A 17,537-nucleotide genomic window follows, 5' to 3' on the forward strand; every position below is an offset into this window, starting at 1 on the left:
AAAAAAAAAGAATAAGGAATATGGGTCCATTTTTAACTACTATACCAAAGAGCCATCCAAAACTACCACCCACTACCACATACATTTTTTATGACTGAAGGTAAATATAACTGCATAGATAAATATAATTGCTCACTGATGCAGGTGAAGTAAAGAATTTCATAATCTAGTTCAGAGCCATTATGAAATATCAAATTCTTTTAATTTCATTAATTTACTCAAATTATAAAATATATAAACTCACAAGGTATTAACTCACTACTCTATGTATATATTCTTAATAATAAATAATTCTAGCATTGATGAAGTGACCCTTTGCTTTTCCTACCTATTATATCTACCTATCGGTTCAACTGGACTTTGTCAACAGAAGCACAAATGAAAGGGAAGACTCAAAAATATCTGATAAAAGTAATCAAATAAAGATAAAAGTGTCTTCCATAAAAGTCTTTTCTATTCACATTTATCTTTTATACCACAGAAAACCTTAATAAACAATTCAAATTTTAAAAATATAAATGTGACTTAAAAATTAATTAAATTGGCAGCCCTGGTGGCTCAGCGGTTTAGCGCCACCTTCAGCCCAGGGCGGGATCCTGAAGACCCGGGATCGAGTCCCGCATCGGGCTCCCTTCATGCACCCTGCTTCTCCCTCTGCCTGTGTCTCTGCCTCTCTCTCTCTCTCTCTCTCTCTCTCTCTGTGTCTCTCATGAATAAATAAATAAAATCTTTTTTAAAAAATTAAATTTATGATCAATAGGAAATCTCTTATGGATAAGAGCATTTTAAAGACTGAAGAGTCTAGGTCAGAAAAATTTTATTTACTGTATTTATATTTTATTTACTTACTATTTTATAATAAGAAAACAAAAGTTGTTCTGCAAATTTAACTCCAGTAACTATCTGGATCACATTAAAGCATACCCACCCTAAGCAGATAGAGAAGCCTAAACTAATACATTATCTCTGAACTAAGTTATATGAAATTCTGAAAACACAGAGGTAAGAGACTAATAATTGATGATTCTGAAACAGTTGCTTAAAAACAAAGAATAAAGCAATTATGAGACAATTATTTCTAAGATAGAAAACATCAATGAGAAGAAGCATTTAAAAATTTAGAAGCATAATTACTGATAATGGCTTTATTAGAAAAGACTTAAAATCTAGATTTTAGATATTAGATTTTTGGTTTAAGAATGTTTTAACCTAAAAATCACTGTCATTTTCAAGAAAAGAAAAATCACAAGAAAAATTTTAGCAAAGTATGAACTAAAAAGTTAAAAATTAATATCTCCATATAAATATAATTATATTAATATTACATATTAATAATCCTCTAAGATTAAGATATATGTTCTTGGGCAGCCCTGGTGGCGCAGCGGTTTAGTACCGCCTACAGCCTGGGGTGTGATCCTGGAGACCCAGGATCGAGTCCCGCGTTGGGCTCCCTGCATGGAGCCTGCTTCTCCTTCTGCCTGTGTCTCTGCCTCTCTCTCTCTGTGTGTCTCTCATGAATAAATAAATAAAAATATTTAAAAATAAAAAAAAAATTAAAAAAAGACCACCGCTGGACTCCATTTGATATTGAGGATCTAAATAAGGCAGCAGAAAGAAAACACACAGGATATGAAAATTATGGCTAATCACAGTATATAGAAGATAAAATCCTGGGGGAAGTGGGGTTGAAGAAAACAGTTATATGTCTTTTGTTTTGCTTCTCATTTAATACATAATCTAATCATTAACTTAGAATCTACTTAAGAGATTCAATGACCAACATTAAGGAGGTCCTTATTACAGAAGAAAATAAATGCAATCAACAAAAAGGCTTTTTAAGGTAAACCTGTTATAGAAGAGACCAAAATTATTACAGTGAGGAATAAAACAAAACTGTCTTGCATTTAAATAATAAAGCTAATAATTATGGCGGAAGAAAGTTACTGTAATTGGAACTGCATGTTATTTCTTAAAAATAAAATATTTGTAGAATAGCATAACATTCTTTCCAGTACATTTAATTTCACATCTTAATCTTAAGGGTCATTTCCTAAGAGTACTTTAGGGATACATCATTTTTCCCAAGTGTTTCTCTCAAACTTTTTTTTTCTCTCAAACTTTAATATTCAAATTATTTGTTCCAAGAAAATATCAAAATACTCTTTTAAAGAAAGTTCTATGTTTGCCTGTTTTACCTTCAACTGTTAACTAAGTTAACTCTGCCAGAACCTCATTTTTGATGATAGCTTTGCATAGGGTTTTAGTAGATCTCCAACAAAGATTTCATAGACTTCATGAAATCCGAAATCTTTTGAAAGATCTGCTTCTTTATCTTATAACACAACCACTTCTCATCTCTTCCTCCAATAACATCCAAATCCAAGGCACTACCTCCTCTCTTCTAGATTGTTATGTGCTTCCTTAACTTTTACCACACTTGCAATGGCACACAGTTGGGACACAGACTCTTCTCTATCCTCCACATAATTACCCTAGTGAACATTTTAAAATCTCTATTAGATCCTGTTCAAAACTCTCCGATGACTTTTTTAAAAGATCTATTTATTTTAGGGGGAAGGGGCAAAAGGAGAGGGGGAGAGAGTCTTAAACAGACTCCGTCCTCTGCATAGAGCCTGACTCAGGTTCAATCTAACAACCCTAATAACATAACCTGAGCTGAAAACCAAGAATGGGACACACAACTGACTGTAATACCCAGGGGCCCCAACACTCTAACATATTTATACTTCACATGAATGAAGTATAAAAATATTAATATTTTTAATATTAAACTTAATGTCACATCCCCAGAGAAGTCTGACTACAAACTGACTGGAACTACATGCTATTTGCAATCCTAATATGCCCTAATTTTTTTTGCAAACCCATAATATGCATAATTTTTCTTCCTAAGGTACTACTTACATGCTTTGTACTACTACTACTATATCATATATTTCCTTGCTTACTATTTCCCCAAAGCTCACACAGACACCTCCCAAAAGGTAAAGTCCATTAAGGGCAGGAACTTTGCCAACTAAGTCCAACAAATAGAACAGTGCCTAGTGCATATCAGAGGCATTCAATAAATAGTTAAATTAACATGTGACTATATTGTCACATGTTAATAAAACCCATCAGTGAGAGACTGAACCATAAAAACCTGGACACAAAAGAAAGAAATGCCACCATTAAACAAGAGAGAGAGAGAGCACAGTGGGAATCGTCAATGAATATTTTGAGAGATGACATTTTTGTTTATCTGCATATACTAACATAATATTCCATTGACAAAGATCCCATGTATTTCATAAAGTAAGCATTAAACTTAAAGGTAACAACAACCCATAGACTAAGTCATTCCCAAGTGTTTTAAATAAAATAAAAGGAATAAAGTTGAATTATACAGCTATTAGGACTCCAAAATCAACAAGAACTCACAAGGATTCTCCATAAATGGTTAATGAGGAAAATACCAAACAGCACAGAAACCTTTTTTTTTTTTTAAAAAAGAAATCTTTTTTAACTAGAACCTCCCCGTGCTCCTTCCTCACATCTCATTTCAAACTAGATCCACCATAGCTTTCCTTAACTGACACAGGTTTTGAAGGCTGGTTTAATCTCTTATACTGGCACTGAATTGCCTGATAATCCACATGTTATCCTGAAATTGTTTGTTTGAAAAGCTTCCACTGGGCCATTAATCTAGATGGATTAGCAAGTTAAAAGCACATAAAATTGCCCTTACTTTGAACATATCAAGCAAAAAAAATTCAAATTCAAATTTTAGGTAGTACATATTTTATCAACTGGAACTTCAGAGCTAGAAAGAACCAGAGACATTTACTGCACATCACAAATACATACTGAATGAGGCCAATCACTATTGCTACTCTAAAACCTAGGGAAACAATCACGAGCAAGATAATTCCTGTCCTAATAAAGCATATAAAAAAGAAGACAAATTAACAACACAGAGTAATGAATAAAATAGTAGGGAAATCTAAACTGACAGATTTAATGCCTTTATTTTAAATCTGGGCAAAGTAATGTACCCAAGCAAATTCAACAAGTTAAGGGACATGCCCAAGGTTCTACTTTAATCAAATTTTTCCCAAAATTACTTACCATTTCATGTTCTTAAATTATAGATTTTTGAGGTCATTTGATTTTAATTCACAAGATATTTAAAGCAACTATTATTTCAGGAAATTCACCAAAATTTTAATCCAACAGTGAATTCATAATATTATAATAATACTCTGCTGTTCGTGGCATGAAAATTCAAAGCATTAAGGAAACAGATGGGCCATCTGAATCTTATTTCTAGATCATGACCAAAAGCAATTTCTCAGGGGTTTTGTACATTACATGGAAAAGGCTCCCAAGGACTAGTACCATATGTGCATTCTGCAACATAAATCCTAAGTAATTACAAGTTTGAAGCTTTGTACCTGTGTGATGGAGAAGGAGCTTCAAATTGAGGCACCGTGCTATCCTCACTGACAGGAGAATACAAGCCACTCATTTCCTGAAAACACAATTATCTGAGTTATAGTAGACAACTCCACACAGAAGATGTAGAAATCAAAATGAGATACATTACAATCCCTTCCAATTCTAGATTTTTATCAGTCCCGTCTGTCTCAACATCCAAATTTCTCAAGGTGGCTTCTCTGCAGAGTACAAAAGCAAGAATATCTAAAAAGTTCAGAAATAGCCTTTTCTATGGTACACATTCTTAAAGAACTAGAAACTCTAAAAATATTGTTCATCGGGCAGCCCGGGTGGCTCAGCAGTTTAGCGCCACCTTCAGCCCGGGGCCTTATCCTGGAGATCCGGGATTGAGTCCCACCCACGTCGGGCTCCCTGCATGGAGCCTGCTTCCCCCTCTGCCTCTCTCTCTCTCTCTGTCGCTCGTGAATAAATGAATAAAATCTTTAAAAATATATATATTGTTCATCACTAATGAGGCCATCAAATACAGAAAAAGACAAATGTATTTCAAATGAGATGCACTATATTATAAGCTAATCATTAATCCAAGTAAGAACCTATTGACAAATAGTAAGATGACAGTACAGTATGTGAATCATTAGGTTCAGCTCTCTAAAGTACAGAAAAACAAGATACGTGTTTACTTTAAAAATATCCTCTGCAAGCATTAACAGTCCTCTTGATTCAAATATTAGCATTTTAAAATAATCCCTGAAAGTCTAACTAATTAACTTAGAAAAGAAGCCTATTCAATTATTACTGCATAAATTATACACCTCTGAATCATACCAACAACCTCACTGTTTTTATGTGGTATTCTGATTAATGGGAAAGCAGTAAATGTTAAAATGCCACTAAAGATACAAATAAATAAACAAACAAACAAACAAATATAGTGAAGTAGAATTACTTCTAAGCCAAGCTCAGCTCAATCATGCACCCAACAAGGGACATAAGCATAGCAGTAACAAGTTAGCAATGTCACATGGGATAATGAGTTTCCACAAAATATTAAACTTAAGACCATTTAACATCTACATATCAGCAAAAGAAAATTATAACACACGTGAACAATTTAAAACACACGCTAAATTTAAATGGAGCTGCAGAAAATAACCTCATGTCATAATAGCTTATGAGCCTCCAAAAGAGCATCCCATGGATTTCATAAGTAAACTATATTATAAATGCCTAGATTATTGTCCACATTCTCATACCTCTTTGTAAATTAACCTTAGCATAGTAGATGGGTAAAAAATTATTTACTTAATAAAAGAAGAGAATTGTGACATTACCACTTTAATGATAATGTAGGGTTTCACAGGATTTGATTTTAAGTCACTATGTTGGTGTACCAAGAAAATTAAATGATTTTTTTCAATCTAACCAAGAATAATTATGGCAACAAAACAGTGAAAACAAATTTAAAATACATTTTATCATAAAGTGTTCAGAACGTTTTTTCTATAAAGATGTACTCTGAATTAAAATTTAAGTAACATCTGTTACTTTCTATATAGTGGAAACAAATCCCACAAATTTGATGCAGTAATTTAAAGTAAAAGTGACAATTTCATGAAAACTCAAAATTGCTAGAAATGTGAGAAATTCTTGATTTCTTACTTCCACTCTTTTAATATCCTCTTCCAAAACACTCAGCTCCTTCTGGATCTGTTCCAGTTGCTGCAGACAAAATAGAGAGGGGGGAAAAAAGCCTAAACGAAACCACACTGGCAATCATCACAATCATAAAATAACTTTACATTTCGAAAATAATTACTAGAAAATCAGGCACTAATAATAAATTGCAGGGATAAAAAACTACAGAACAAAAGAGCTGAAATATCTATGGTAAAAAGTAAATGTAGAGACTTATTTAACATTTAAGAAAACACAACACTGGGGACACCTAGATGGCTTAGCAGTTTAGCACCTGCCTCTGGCACAGGGTGTGATCCTGTACTCCCGGGATCAGTCCTACATCGGGCTCCCTGCATGGAGCCTGCTTCTCCCTTTGCCTGTGTCTCTGCCTCTCTCTCTCTCTGTCTCTCTCTCTCTGTCTCTCATGAATAAACAAAAATCTTAAAAAAAAAAAAACTGTACCTCCTTAATACAAGGGTTGACTCTATATAGACTTTATTCAGTTATGAATGATCAACAAAAATGACGATGTGACTTAATAAAAACAGGAGAAAAAAAGAGAAATAAAAAATAAAAATGGAGATATCAAAAGACTTTCCAATTATCTCATTTGGTAGCAAATTTCTATCATCAGTATCTCTAGGTGGCTGTCTTACTCTAAACCAAATACATTAACCAATTTTTAAAATGTAAAATAATAATGAATACTTGTGTAATACTTATCATATGTGAAATAGGTACTATTACACATTAGGAAAATGAAAAGCATAGAAAGGTCAAATGACTTGCCCAAGATCATTGGGCACTAAATGGCAGAACTGGTATTCAAATCATGGCAGTCCTCTTACTCCAGAATTCCTGCTGTTAACCATTACACTATACTACTTCTTGAGAACTGTAACTCATTATTTAACTTTTCATTCCTTTAATGACTGGTAAGGGTAAACAAACTTGTAAGGTTAATTACCATTAGCACATTTCGTTCTGTGGCAATCCATACACAGTTGGTAATACAACTGATAACTTACTAATTCAAATATTTACCAGTTCTAAGCATTTTACTAAGCACTGGGAAGAATAGGATTTAGAACACCATAGCCCTTGCCCTCATGAAACTCAGTCCACGGAAGAAAGCAAACAAGCAAGCCAACAGTTGAAATATCGTAATAAACATTATGATGATAGTACGCACACAATTAAAGGTAAGGTTGCTTGCTCATAACGAACCTAGCAGAAAACTGGGGAAGAAAGGAGAGGCTACTGGATAAATAAAATTACATTTGAAAGTAAATGAAAGGCAGAGTCTTGAAGAACTAAATAGAATTTTGCTAAGGAAAACAGTGAGGAAAGAGAATAAACAGGGTAAAAGATAATATATAGACGTAAAAGCTGTGAGAAAGAAGAATAATAAATATGAAGCTATGATAATGAAATCACCCAACGGCAACTGGTATAGTCAGCAGAGATGAGGAAAAAAACAGATGAAAGGGAGAACACCAATATTTAAGAGATAGGCAAAGAAAGAAGGAACAGTTCCACATAAACTATTGAGAAGTGAAAGTGGTAGCCACAAAACCAGAATACAAGACTGCATACTACTACAGAAGCCATGGAGAAGTGGAGGGAAAAGTGTAAAAAAAAAAAAAAGTAATTAGCATTGTTCAATGTTTTCAACCTTTCTATCCAGTTTAATAAATTTTTCTCTACCCTAAAATTTTTCACAGCATACTCTTACCTTAACCAAAACCTTGCTCTCCCTCAAAGAAACAGTCTGTCTTGGATATCTTTCAAATAAAAGCTGATCAACTGATAAACACTCACACCGGTTCATTTCTAAAATTAGTCTTCCACTCCAAACCACTCTGGTCTGGTTCAATCCAAGCAGCCAAATCACTATTGATCTTAGCCATCTACAAAACATCTCAGTCATTTCCTACCATCACTGACATCTCTTGTCTTTTGCCTTTTGGTTCATCCACATTTCCAACTCCAGCGATCTGAAGCTCTAATTCAGAGAAGCATCCCATGGTCAACAATTAACCTTTTTAATTAATAACCCTGAAATGCCCACTCTTCAAATGCTTAAATGTTGAGGATCTTTAGTAGGATTGCTTTAAAAAATACATTTCAAAGAAAGATGAAAGTAAACATCTACAGTATCAACATCCAGAGACAGCCAGTATCATTGGTGTGATACATAATACATAATTAAAACCAGATTAGTAATTTTCATTCCAGGGACGCCTGGGTGGCTCAAAGGTTGAGCATCTACCTTTGGCTCACGGGTCCGGGGATCAAGTCCCGCATCAGGTTCCCTGCGAGGAGCCTGCTTCTTCCTCTGACTATGTCTCTGCCTCTCTCTCTATCTCTCGTGAATAAATAAATAAAATCTTTAAAATAATCATTATTATATTATTATTTTTCATTCCACTTTTGAACTTGAAACACCAGAAAAAAATTCCAGTATGACCTGAAATCCTAACATATTAAATTCTAATGCCCTATTCTCTGAAAATAATGCTCCCTCTTTTTAGTACCCCAAAGCTTATGCTGGAAAATGTATCTATTACTATATACGGATGCTGCTTTACATGAGGTGAACTACATTAAACTGCCAATGTTCAACAATAATATCAATAATTACTGGTCCAAAACCAGTAATCTCATATGGTGCAATTTAAAACAAAACAGGGCGTCTGGTGGCTCAGTGGTTGAGTGTCTGACTTTGGCTCAGGTCGAGATCCCAGGCCTCCACACAGGGAGCCTGCTTCTTCCTCTGCCTATTGTCTCTGCCTCTCTCTCTCATGAATAAATATATACAATCTTAAAAAAAAAAAAGACAATAATGTTATCAACAATCAAAACCAGGAATATAAAAATAAAAATACTATAAAGTCTAGAAATTAAACTAAGGGACAAATGCTGCTCTAATAATAGAAAGACACATAGATAGATACAGAACATAAAACAATGCAACCAACTTATGTGAAAAAGTCTGAAAAAGTGTCAAGACAAAAAAAATGTTTCCAGTTTTGAGAAATGGAAATGACTTAACACATACTCAATTTGAGGTATTTACATTTAATGAGATTCTGAAGGGGTCTGGTTAAATATCAGGGCACTGTGATACTGTGATTTATAATAAGAAATACATAATAATTGGTCTTCATTCAGGTCCTGGCCACAGCTCCTAAAATCCTTGATGCGAAGTTTCCATATGTTTAATGAGAAAACTGGTGGCTAAGAGCTCCTGCAGAGCATCCAGATGAGGGCTGGTTGCCAAGGGACCAATCATATAATTAGGTAGAACTTTCAGTTTACTACACAATGTCCAGGTAAGTAAGAAGGACTGGTGATTGAGTTCAATCACTGGTGGGCAATCAATCATGCCTATGTAATAAGCCTCCAGAAAAACCCGTAACTTAAAGGGTTCAAAGAACTTCTGGGTTGGTGAACATGTGGAGATACTGAAAGCATGGCACACATGGAGAATGTATGGAAGTTCTGTGTCCTTTCAAATATACCCTGCCCTGTGCATCTCTGCCATCCAGCTGTTCCTGAGTTCTATATCCTTTTATAATGAATTGGTAACCTAACAAGTAACTATTCTCCTGAGTTTGGTGAACCATTTTAGCAAATTATCAAACCCCATGAGGAGGTCACAGGAACCTTTGACTGACTGATAGATTGATTGATTTCCTCTGATTTATAGTCAGTCAGAAGAAGAGGTGACAAGGTGGACTTGCAATTAGCATCCAGAGAGCATCTTATATAGCATCTTATAAGACTGAGCCACTGACCTGTGGAATCTGGGGCTAACATCAGGTAGATAGTGTCAGAACTGAACTGAATTGGGGGACACTCAGTTATAAGACTTGCAATTATAAGTTATAAGACTTGCAATTAGCATCCAGAGAGCATCTTATATAGCATCTTATAAGACTGAGCCACTGACCTGTGGAATCTGGGGCTAACATCAGGTAGATAGTGTCAGAACTGAACTGAATTGGGGGACACTCAGTTGTTGTCTCCAGAGACCTAAAGAATTGCTTAGTGTGAAAATCACTCGCACATTTGGTGGCCAGAAATATAAGACATAGTGATGAATACGGGATGCAAATGTTTCCCTATCAGGCTTCAACGCAAGACAGACACTACAGTACTAAAATAAAATTAAAAAAAAAAAAGGATAAGAATTTAAAAGCAGAAAGAAGAATTAATCTAAAGTCACTCTTCAAACATGTTTCATAACTGGGAGCAGCACGATCTAGAGTAAAAGCATGAATCAGAGTCCAATAATGTTTTAGAGATATTAAGAAAGCTCACAAAGATGAACTACCATTATCTGACTGAAAATTGGTCACTAATTGAGAATGATATCAAAACCACCCCTGTACCATACCCTCATGAGTTTGAAGGTTGCTAAAACTGATAATAAATACAAATGATGGAGAAATGCTTGACATTCAAACCTAAGCCTGTATTAATAACAAGGAAACTTTCAACACAGCATGATGTCCCAAAACCCAAAGAAAGCTTAAAAAACATATAAATTTAAAAAGTAAAATGGGACACCTTGGTGGCTCAGCGGTTGAGCGTCTTTCTTTGGCTCAGGGTGTGATCCTAGAGTCCTGGGATTGAGTCCCGCATCAGGCTCCCTGCATGGGGCCTGCTTCTCTCTATGCCTGTGTCTCTGCCTCTCTATCGGTGTCTCTTATGAATAAATAAATAAAATCTTTAAAAAAAAAAAAAAAGTAAAGTTTGAGAGGCGCCTGGGTGGCTCAGTTGAGCATCCAACTGGCTGAGTTCAGGTCATGATTACAAGGTTCAGAGATGGGCCCTGGGTTAGGCTGCACACTCAGCACAGGGTCTGCTTGAGATTCTCTCTCACCCTCTCCCTTAAAAAAAGAATTTAAGGGCAATGAGAACACTCTGTATGATACCAGGATGACGGATACATGTCATTGCACATTTCCCCAAACCCACAATATGGGAAATGGAAAACCAAGAGGGAACCCCAAAGTAATCCCTCTCCCTGCTTGCACACTCAATCTCCCTCTAAATTGAGGAGGGAAGTGAAGTTTCAGAATCCCAGAAGACTAAAATGTAAAAGAATTCAAAAATAAAGAGCCCCCTTTTGCTGACATTTAGTTTGATGCACATAGGTATCATACTTATTTAACTGACTTGCACTCATGATTTGATAAAATATGCTAAAGTATTTAGTGTTTGAACTTTGTTTTTTAAAAGCTAATATAATTAGAATAAACTGTAGCTCCCAAGACTATTTCAATCATCTGAATAATTAAATCTGAACAAGAGTATTGGCATACTTTCAGATAAAATTGGGTTAAAAAATGAGTAGCAACATTTTATGTGTATGTGTATATATACACACGCGCGCGCAGCACACACACACACACACACACAATAATGAGCTGCCACTGTATACCTACTACAGAATCCATAATCCAAAACAATGACAACACCCAATGCTGACAAGAAGGTGCAGCAATAGGAACTCACTTATTCTGGGCAGGAAAGAAAAACAGTACAACCATTTTGGAAGACAGTTCAGCTTTTTTTTTTTTTTTATTCATGAGAAACACAGACAGAGATAGAGGTAGAGACACAGGCAGAGGAAGAAGCAGGCTCCATGCAGGAAGCCTGATGTGGAACTTGATCTGGGAACTCTAGGATCACACGCTGAGCCGAAGACAGATGCTTAACCACGAGCTACCCAGGCGTCCCAGCAATTTCTTTAAAAAGTAAACATAAGGGATCCCTGGGTGGCGCAGCGGTTTGGCGCCTGCCTTTGGCCCAGGGCGCGATCCTGGAGACCCGGGATCGAATCCCACGTCGGGCTCCCGGTGCATGGAGCCTGCTTCTCCCTCTGCCTGTGTCTCTGCCTCTCTCTCTTTCTCTCTGTGACTATCATAAATAAATAAAAATTAAAAAAAAAAAAGTAAACATAATCTCAGCATACAACTCAGGAGGCATATTCCTTGGAATTTACTCAAAGGAGCTGTAAACTTCTATATCTACAGAAAACTATTTATAGCAGGTTTATTCCTAATTGCTAACACTTAGAAGCAACCAAGATGTCCTTTAGTAGGTAAAGGATAAAGAGAACCACATCCATATAATGGAATATGATTCAGCGCTAAGAAGAAATGGGCTCTAAAACCATAAAAAGACATGGAGGAAACTTAAATGCATATTACTAAGTGAAAAAAACCAATGTGAGGGGATCCCTGGGTGGCGCAGCGGTTTGGCGCCTGCCTTTGGCCCAGGGCGCGATCCTGGAGACCCGGGATCGAATCCCACATCGGGCTCCCGGTGCATGGAGCCTGCTTCTCCCTCTGCCTGTGTCTCTGCCTCTCTCTCTCTCTCTCTGTGACTATCATAAATAAATAAGAAAAATTTAAAAAAAAAAAAAAAAAAAAAAAAAAAAAAGAAAAAAACCAATGTGAAAGGCTATATAATATATAATTCCAAGTCTATGATATTCTATGAAAAGGCAAAACCAAAGAAAAAGTAAACAGTGATTGCTAGGGGCTGTAGGTAGGGAATGGGATGAATAGGTGGAGCACAGAAGAATTTAAGGACAGGACACCTGGGTGGCTCAGTCTGTTAAGTGTCTGCTTTCAGCTCAGATCATGATCCCAGGGTCCTAGGATTGAGCCCCTGCATCAGGGCTCCCTGCTCAGAAGGGAGTGTGCTTCTCCTTATGTCCCTCCTCCCCTCCGCTCACCTTCAAGCTTGCATGCTCTTTCTGTGAAATAAATAAAATTAAAAAAAAAAAAAAAGAATTCAAGGGCAATGAGAACACTATACTAGAATGATGGATACATGTCATTACATATTTCTCCAAACCCACAGATATACACAACCAACGGTGAACCCCAAAGTAAACTAAGGACTTTTGGTGGCTATAATGTGTAGGGTTCATGAATTATAACAAATGTACCCTCTAGTGAGGGATGTTGATAATGGCGGAGGCTCTGATATGTGAGGGCAGGGAAATCTCTGTAACTCCTCTCACTTTTGCTACGAAACTAAAACTTCTGTTAAAAAAAAAAAGTCTTTAATTATATATATATATATATATATATATATATATATATATATATACATAGACATATACAAATATACTTATTCTAAGAGTTACTACCAAAAGCAAAGCACATTTAGCCATATGAAGTACAAACTAAAGTCTTACCATGCAACCATACCACTACCCCATAAACATATACATACTTAATATCTAAATTCTGTATCAGCAGACAGGCTTAATTATAGGCTTCACTGAAACCTCTGGTTGTAACTTTTTTTAAGTTGAGAAGAAAGCATAAAACAAGCAAGACGAAGGAAGGAGGAAGGGAGGGAGGGGGGGGCACTATAGGTGACATATTGAGATGGTTTATGTATAAAAGCAGATGGGGGGTACCTGGGTGGCTCAGGCAGTTAAGTGTGTTCCTTCTGCTTAGGTCCCAATCCTACTGGAATAGAGCCCCACCTGGGGCTCCCTGCTCAGCAGGGAACTTGCTTCTCCTTCTCCCCCTCCCCACTGCTTGTGCTCACTCACTCGCTCTCAAATAAATGAATAAAATATTTTTTAAATAAATAAAAGCAAATGTAAATAGATGTCAACACTAGCACTGTGATATTTAAATATAATGTAATACCTATGGCAACCCCTAAAAATCTATATAAAGAAATCTACTTAAAATCATTACAAATAAATAAAAATGGGGGGACACCTGGTTGCTCAGTCGGTTAACCATCTGCCTTCGGCTCAGATCATGATCCCAGCATCCTGTCCTGGGATCAAGCCCTGCATCAGGCGTCCTACTCAGCAGGTGTCTGCTTCTCCCTCTTCCCTCTGCCCCTCTCCCTGCTTGTTCTCTCTCAAATAAATAAAATCTTTAATTAATTTTTAAAAATGGAATTCTAAAAAACATTCAAGCAACCCCTAAGAAGAAAACATAAAAATAACAAAAACCAAAAGAGAAAAGAAACATGAAACAAATAATAAAATGGTAGGCTCACATCATAAAATTTACATTAAATGTAAATGGTCTAAATATACTAAGACTATATTTGGCAGAGTTGATAAAAAGTCTCTGCTGTCTATAAGAAACTCAACTCAAATATAATTATTCAGTAATTCATATAACAAGGAAACAAAGCTCAGTAAAAATGCAGAAAATTCTCACGATACATTTAACAAACTTTACATGGCAGCATACAATTGCAGAAAACAAATTCTTTTTCAAAGACAAATATTTCAAAATTTAACTAACCACCAGGAACAGTGCAAGTATCATATTCACAGGAATAAACACAAAGTATTTTCTGACAATATAATTAAAACAAATCAACAGAAAGACAACAAGAGGGCAGCCTGGGTGGCTCAGCGGTTTACTGCTGCCTTTGGTCCAGAGTGTGATTGTGGGGACCCGGGATCGAGTCCCGCGTCAGGCTCCCTGCATGGAGCCTGCTTTTCCCTCTGCCTGTGTCTCTGCCTCTCTCTCTGTGTCTCTCATGAGTAAATAAATAAAATCTTAAAAAAAAAAAAAAAAAAAAAAAAAAAAAGAAAATCCCAGCTTCCAAGTAATAAATTTACTTCTATATAACCCACAGGCCTAAAAAAAAAAAACTATAATGAAAATTAGAAATTCTTTTGAACCAAGAAATAACAAATAGAATACCATACTAAAATCATTAGATGCAACTAAAAGAAAAATTATGGTCTTAAATCCCTATAGTAGGGGAAAAACTGGAACATAATAGTATGTACATACAAGTTAATAAATTAGAAAAGGAACAATAAAATAAAACCGAAGAAAGTGGAACAGTGAAAACTGTAAAGAGCATAAATTAATAGAGTGGAAAGCAAAAATGAAATAGAGAATATAAGCAATGACAATAGTTGGTTCTTTTAGATAGACTCAAAATTGACACATCCCTGGCAAGAATTGATCAAGAAAAAAAGAAGAAAAGACAAAGCAGCATTAAGCAGAGTCAGGAATGAAAGGTATCACTAAAAACTCTGGGGTGGGGTGCCTGGGTGGCTCAGTGGTTGAGTATCTGCCCTTGGCTCAGGTTGTGATCCCAAGGTCTTGGGATCAAGTCCTACATCAGGCTCCCCACAGGGAGTCTGCTTCTCCCTCTGCCTATGTCTCTGCCTCTCTCTGTGTGTGTGTCTCTCATGAATAAATAAATAAAATCTTAAAAAAAAAAATTCTGAGGGCATTCAAAACTTAATGTTGAAACCAATATACCAATAAATTTGAAAATTTAGATGAAACGGACAACTAGGGATCCCTGGGTGGCACAGCGGTTTAGCGCCTGCCTTTGGCCCAGGGAGCGATCCTGGAGACCCGGGATCGAATCCCACATCGGGCTCCCGGTGCATGGAGCCTGCTTCTCCCTCTGCCTGTGTCTCTGCCTCTCTCTGTGTGTGTGTGTGTGACTATCATAAATAAATAAAAATTAAAAAAAGAAAAAAAAAGAAACAGACAACTAGAAAAAGAATAACATGTCACAGGTGATATTTTAAACAAAAACTGAGTAAGTACAACTGCTGTATAACATTTATCCTATTATTCTAGAACAGAATAACTGATTAAGCACATAAGTGTTGTAGTAACTGAATAGTTAAAAACTTTCTGCAAACATATAAAAAACAAACAAACAAATCCAGAGACATTCTTCAGTAAAATCTTTCAACGTTCAGCAAAGATATCTCTCCTAGACTATACAAATTCTTCCAGAAAATAGAGAGTACATTCCCAAACTCATTTGATAAAAATAACAATTTTTATAATAAAGGCAAAGCTGGACACGATCAGTGTAAGAAAAAACTTACAGGACGTCACTAATGAAAATAGATGCAAAAATGCAAAATCCTAAACAAAGTATCAGCAAACCAAACAATATAGAAGAGGATATATCAATGCCAAGTTTGGTTTACTCAAGGAATATAAGTAGGGCAAACCACCATCCTGGTGGGGTTTCCTAGCGTGCAGAATGTTCAGTCATAAAAATGGAAATACGGCTGGGATGGTTGATCACTCTAGGTGCAAAGTTGATTAATCCTTTAATGTTAAACCAATCTAATTATTTAATTATTTACATTAACAGAATGAAAATAAGTAATTATCATCTCAGATGCACAAAAATTTTGGAGAATACTCAATCCCCACTCACAATTAAAAGAAAAAAACGTCCTTTTACTTCCTTGAAAGATAAAAAGTACCTACAAAAAAACCTCCAGAAAACATCATACCTAATGGTGACACGTCGAAAGCTTTCACTTTGAGATCAGCACCAAGACTAGGATGCCCCGCTATCACCACTTCTATTCATCATTGTACCGGATGTCCTAGCCAGCAGAGTAAGACAAGAAAAATAAATAAAAGATATAAGGATCATAAAGAAAGAAACTAAACTGTTATTATTTGCAGGTGACGATGTGTATACAGAAGACATAAAAGAATCTACAAATAAATTATTAGAGTGAGAATTTAACAGGGTTGCTGGATACAAAAAAAACTATCTATAAAAATCAACTGTATTTCTATGTACCAGCAAGAAACAGTAAGAAACTGAAATTGAAGACATAGACATTGTTTATAATAGTATAAAAAAATGATGAAGACCTAAGAACAAATCTAAAACCAAGGTGTGTAAGAATAATATCCTGAAAAATATCAAAATTTTGAGAGACAACCTTAAGGACCTAGTTATAAACAGAGAAATACTACATTCATGGGTCAGAAGACCCAATATTGTATATAAATATACTCTCCCAAATTGATCTATGGAGTCAAAGTAGTCTCAATAAAAAGTCACAGCAGGTTTACCTTGGAAAAACCAGGGTAGTTCTAAAATTTACATAGAAATAATAAGTGCCATAAATAGCTGAAAATTTCCCAGAGAACAGTAACTTAAAGTTCTAGTATTTAATACAATGTATTTCTGCTGAAATAGACAAATAGACCAGTGAAGCAGAAAAGGGAGCCTAGAAATGGACCTTCACGTATATCGACATATTATACATGACAAAGGTGGTGCTTGAGAGCAATAGGAAAAGGATGGACTTTTTAATGAAGGATGCTTGGACAATTGGATATCCATAGGAAAAACTGCCTATCCCTCACAATATACACAACAGTAAATTCCCAAGCAGATTATAATCTGAAAGTGAAAGATTAAAAAAAAATAAAGCCTCAAGTATTTAATATGGCAACAGAGACGTCTTCATGATCTCAGGTGCGAAATTATTTACCTAACACAAAAGACACTAATTATAATGTAAAAGACCAATAAATTTAACTTTACTAAAAACAGAAACTTCTGTTTGTCAAGTGACATCATCAAGATAATGAAAT

General features: G+C 35.6%; 1 protein-coding gene across 7 annotated transcripts in view; it reads right to left on the reverse strand.

Moving 5' to 3' along the window:
* The window catches only part of COP1 (COP1 E3 ubiquitin ligase), a 246,944-nt gene that overhangs the window by 167,712 nt on the left and 61,695 nt on the right, over positions 1-17,537 (reverse strand). For 5 of the 7 annotated variants that reach the window (XR_008663627.1, XM_055319201.1, XM_055319204.1 and 2 more), the window contains 2 exons: positions 6,121-6,180; positions 4,455-4,531 (listed from right to left, as the gene is read on the reverse strand). Coding sequence is in view for 6 of the 7 variants with exons in the window: in XM_055319201.1 (XP_055175176.1) it covers positions 4,455-4,531; positions 6,121-6,180 (137 nt within the window). In the remaining variant the exon portion in view is untranslated. The remainder of the gene's footprint in view (positions 1-4,454; positions 4,532-6,120; positions 6,181-17,537) is intronic. The other 2 variants (XM_055319205.1, XM_055319203.1) reach the window with 1 other exon arrangement.

The sequence above is a fragment of the Nyctereutes procyonoides genome, unplaced genomic scaffold, assembly GCF_905146905.1.
Source record: "Nyctereutes procyonoides isolate TBG_1078 unplaced genomic scaffold, NYPRO_anot_genome, whole genome shotgun sequence".
Taxonomy (NCBI): domain Eukaryota; kingdom Metazoa; phylum Chordata; class Mammalia; order Carnivora; family Canidae; genus Nyctereutes; species Nyctereutes procyonoides.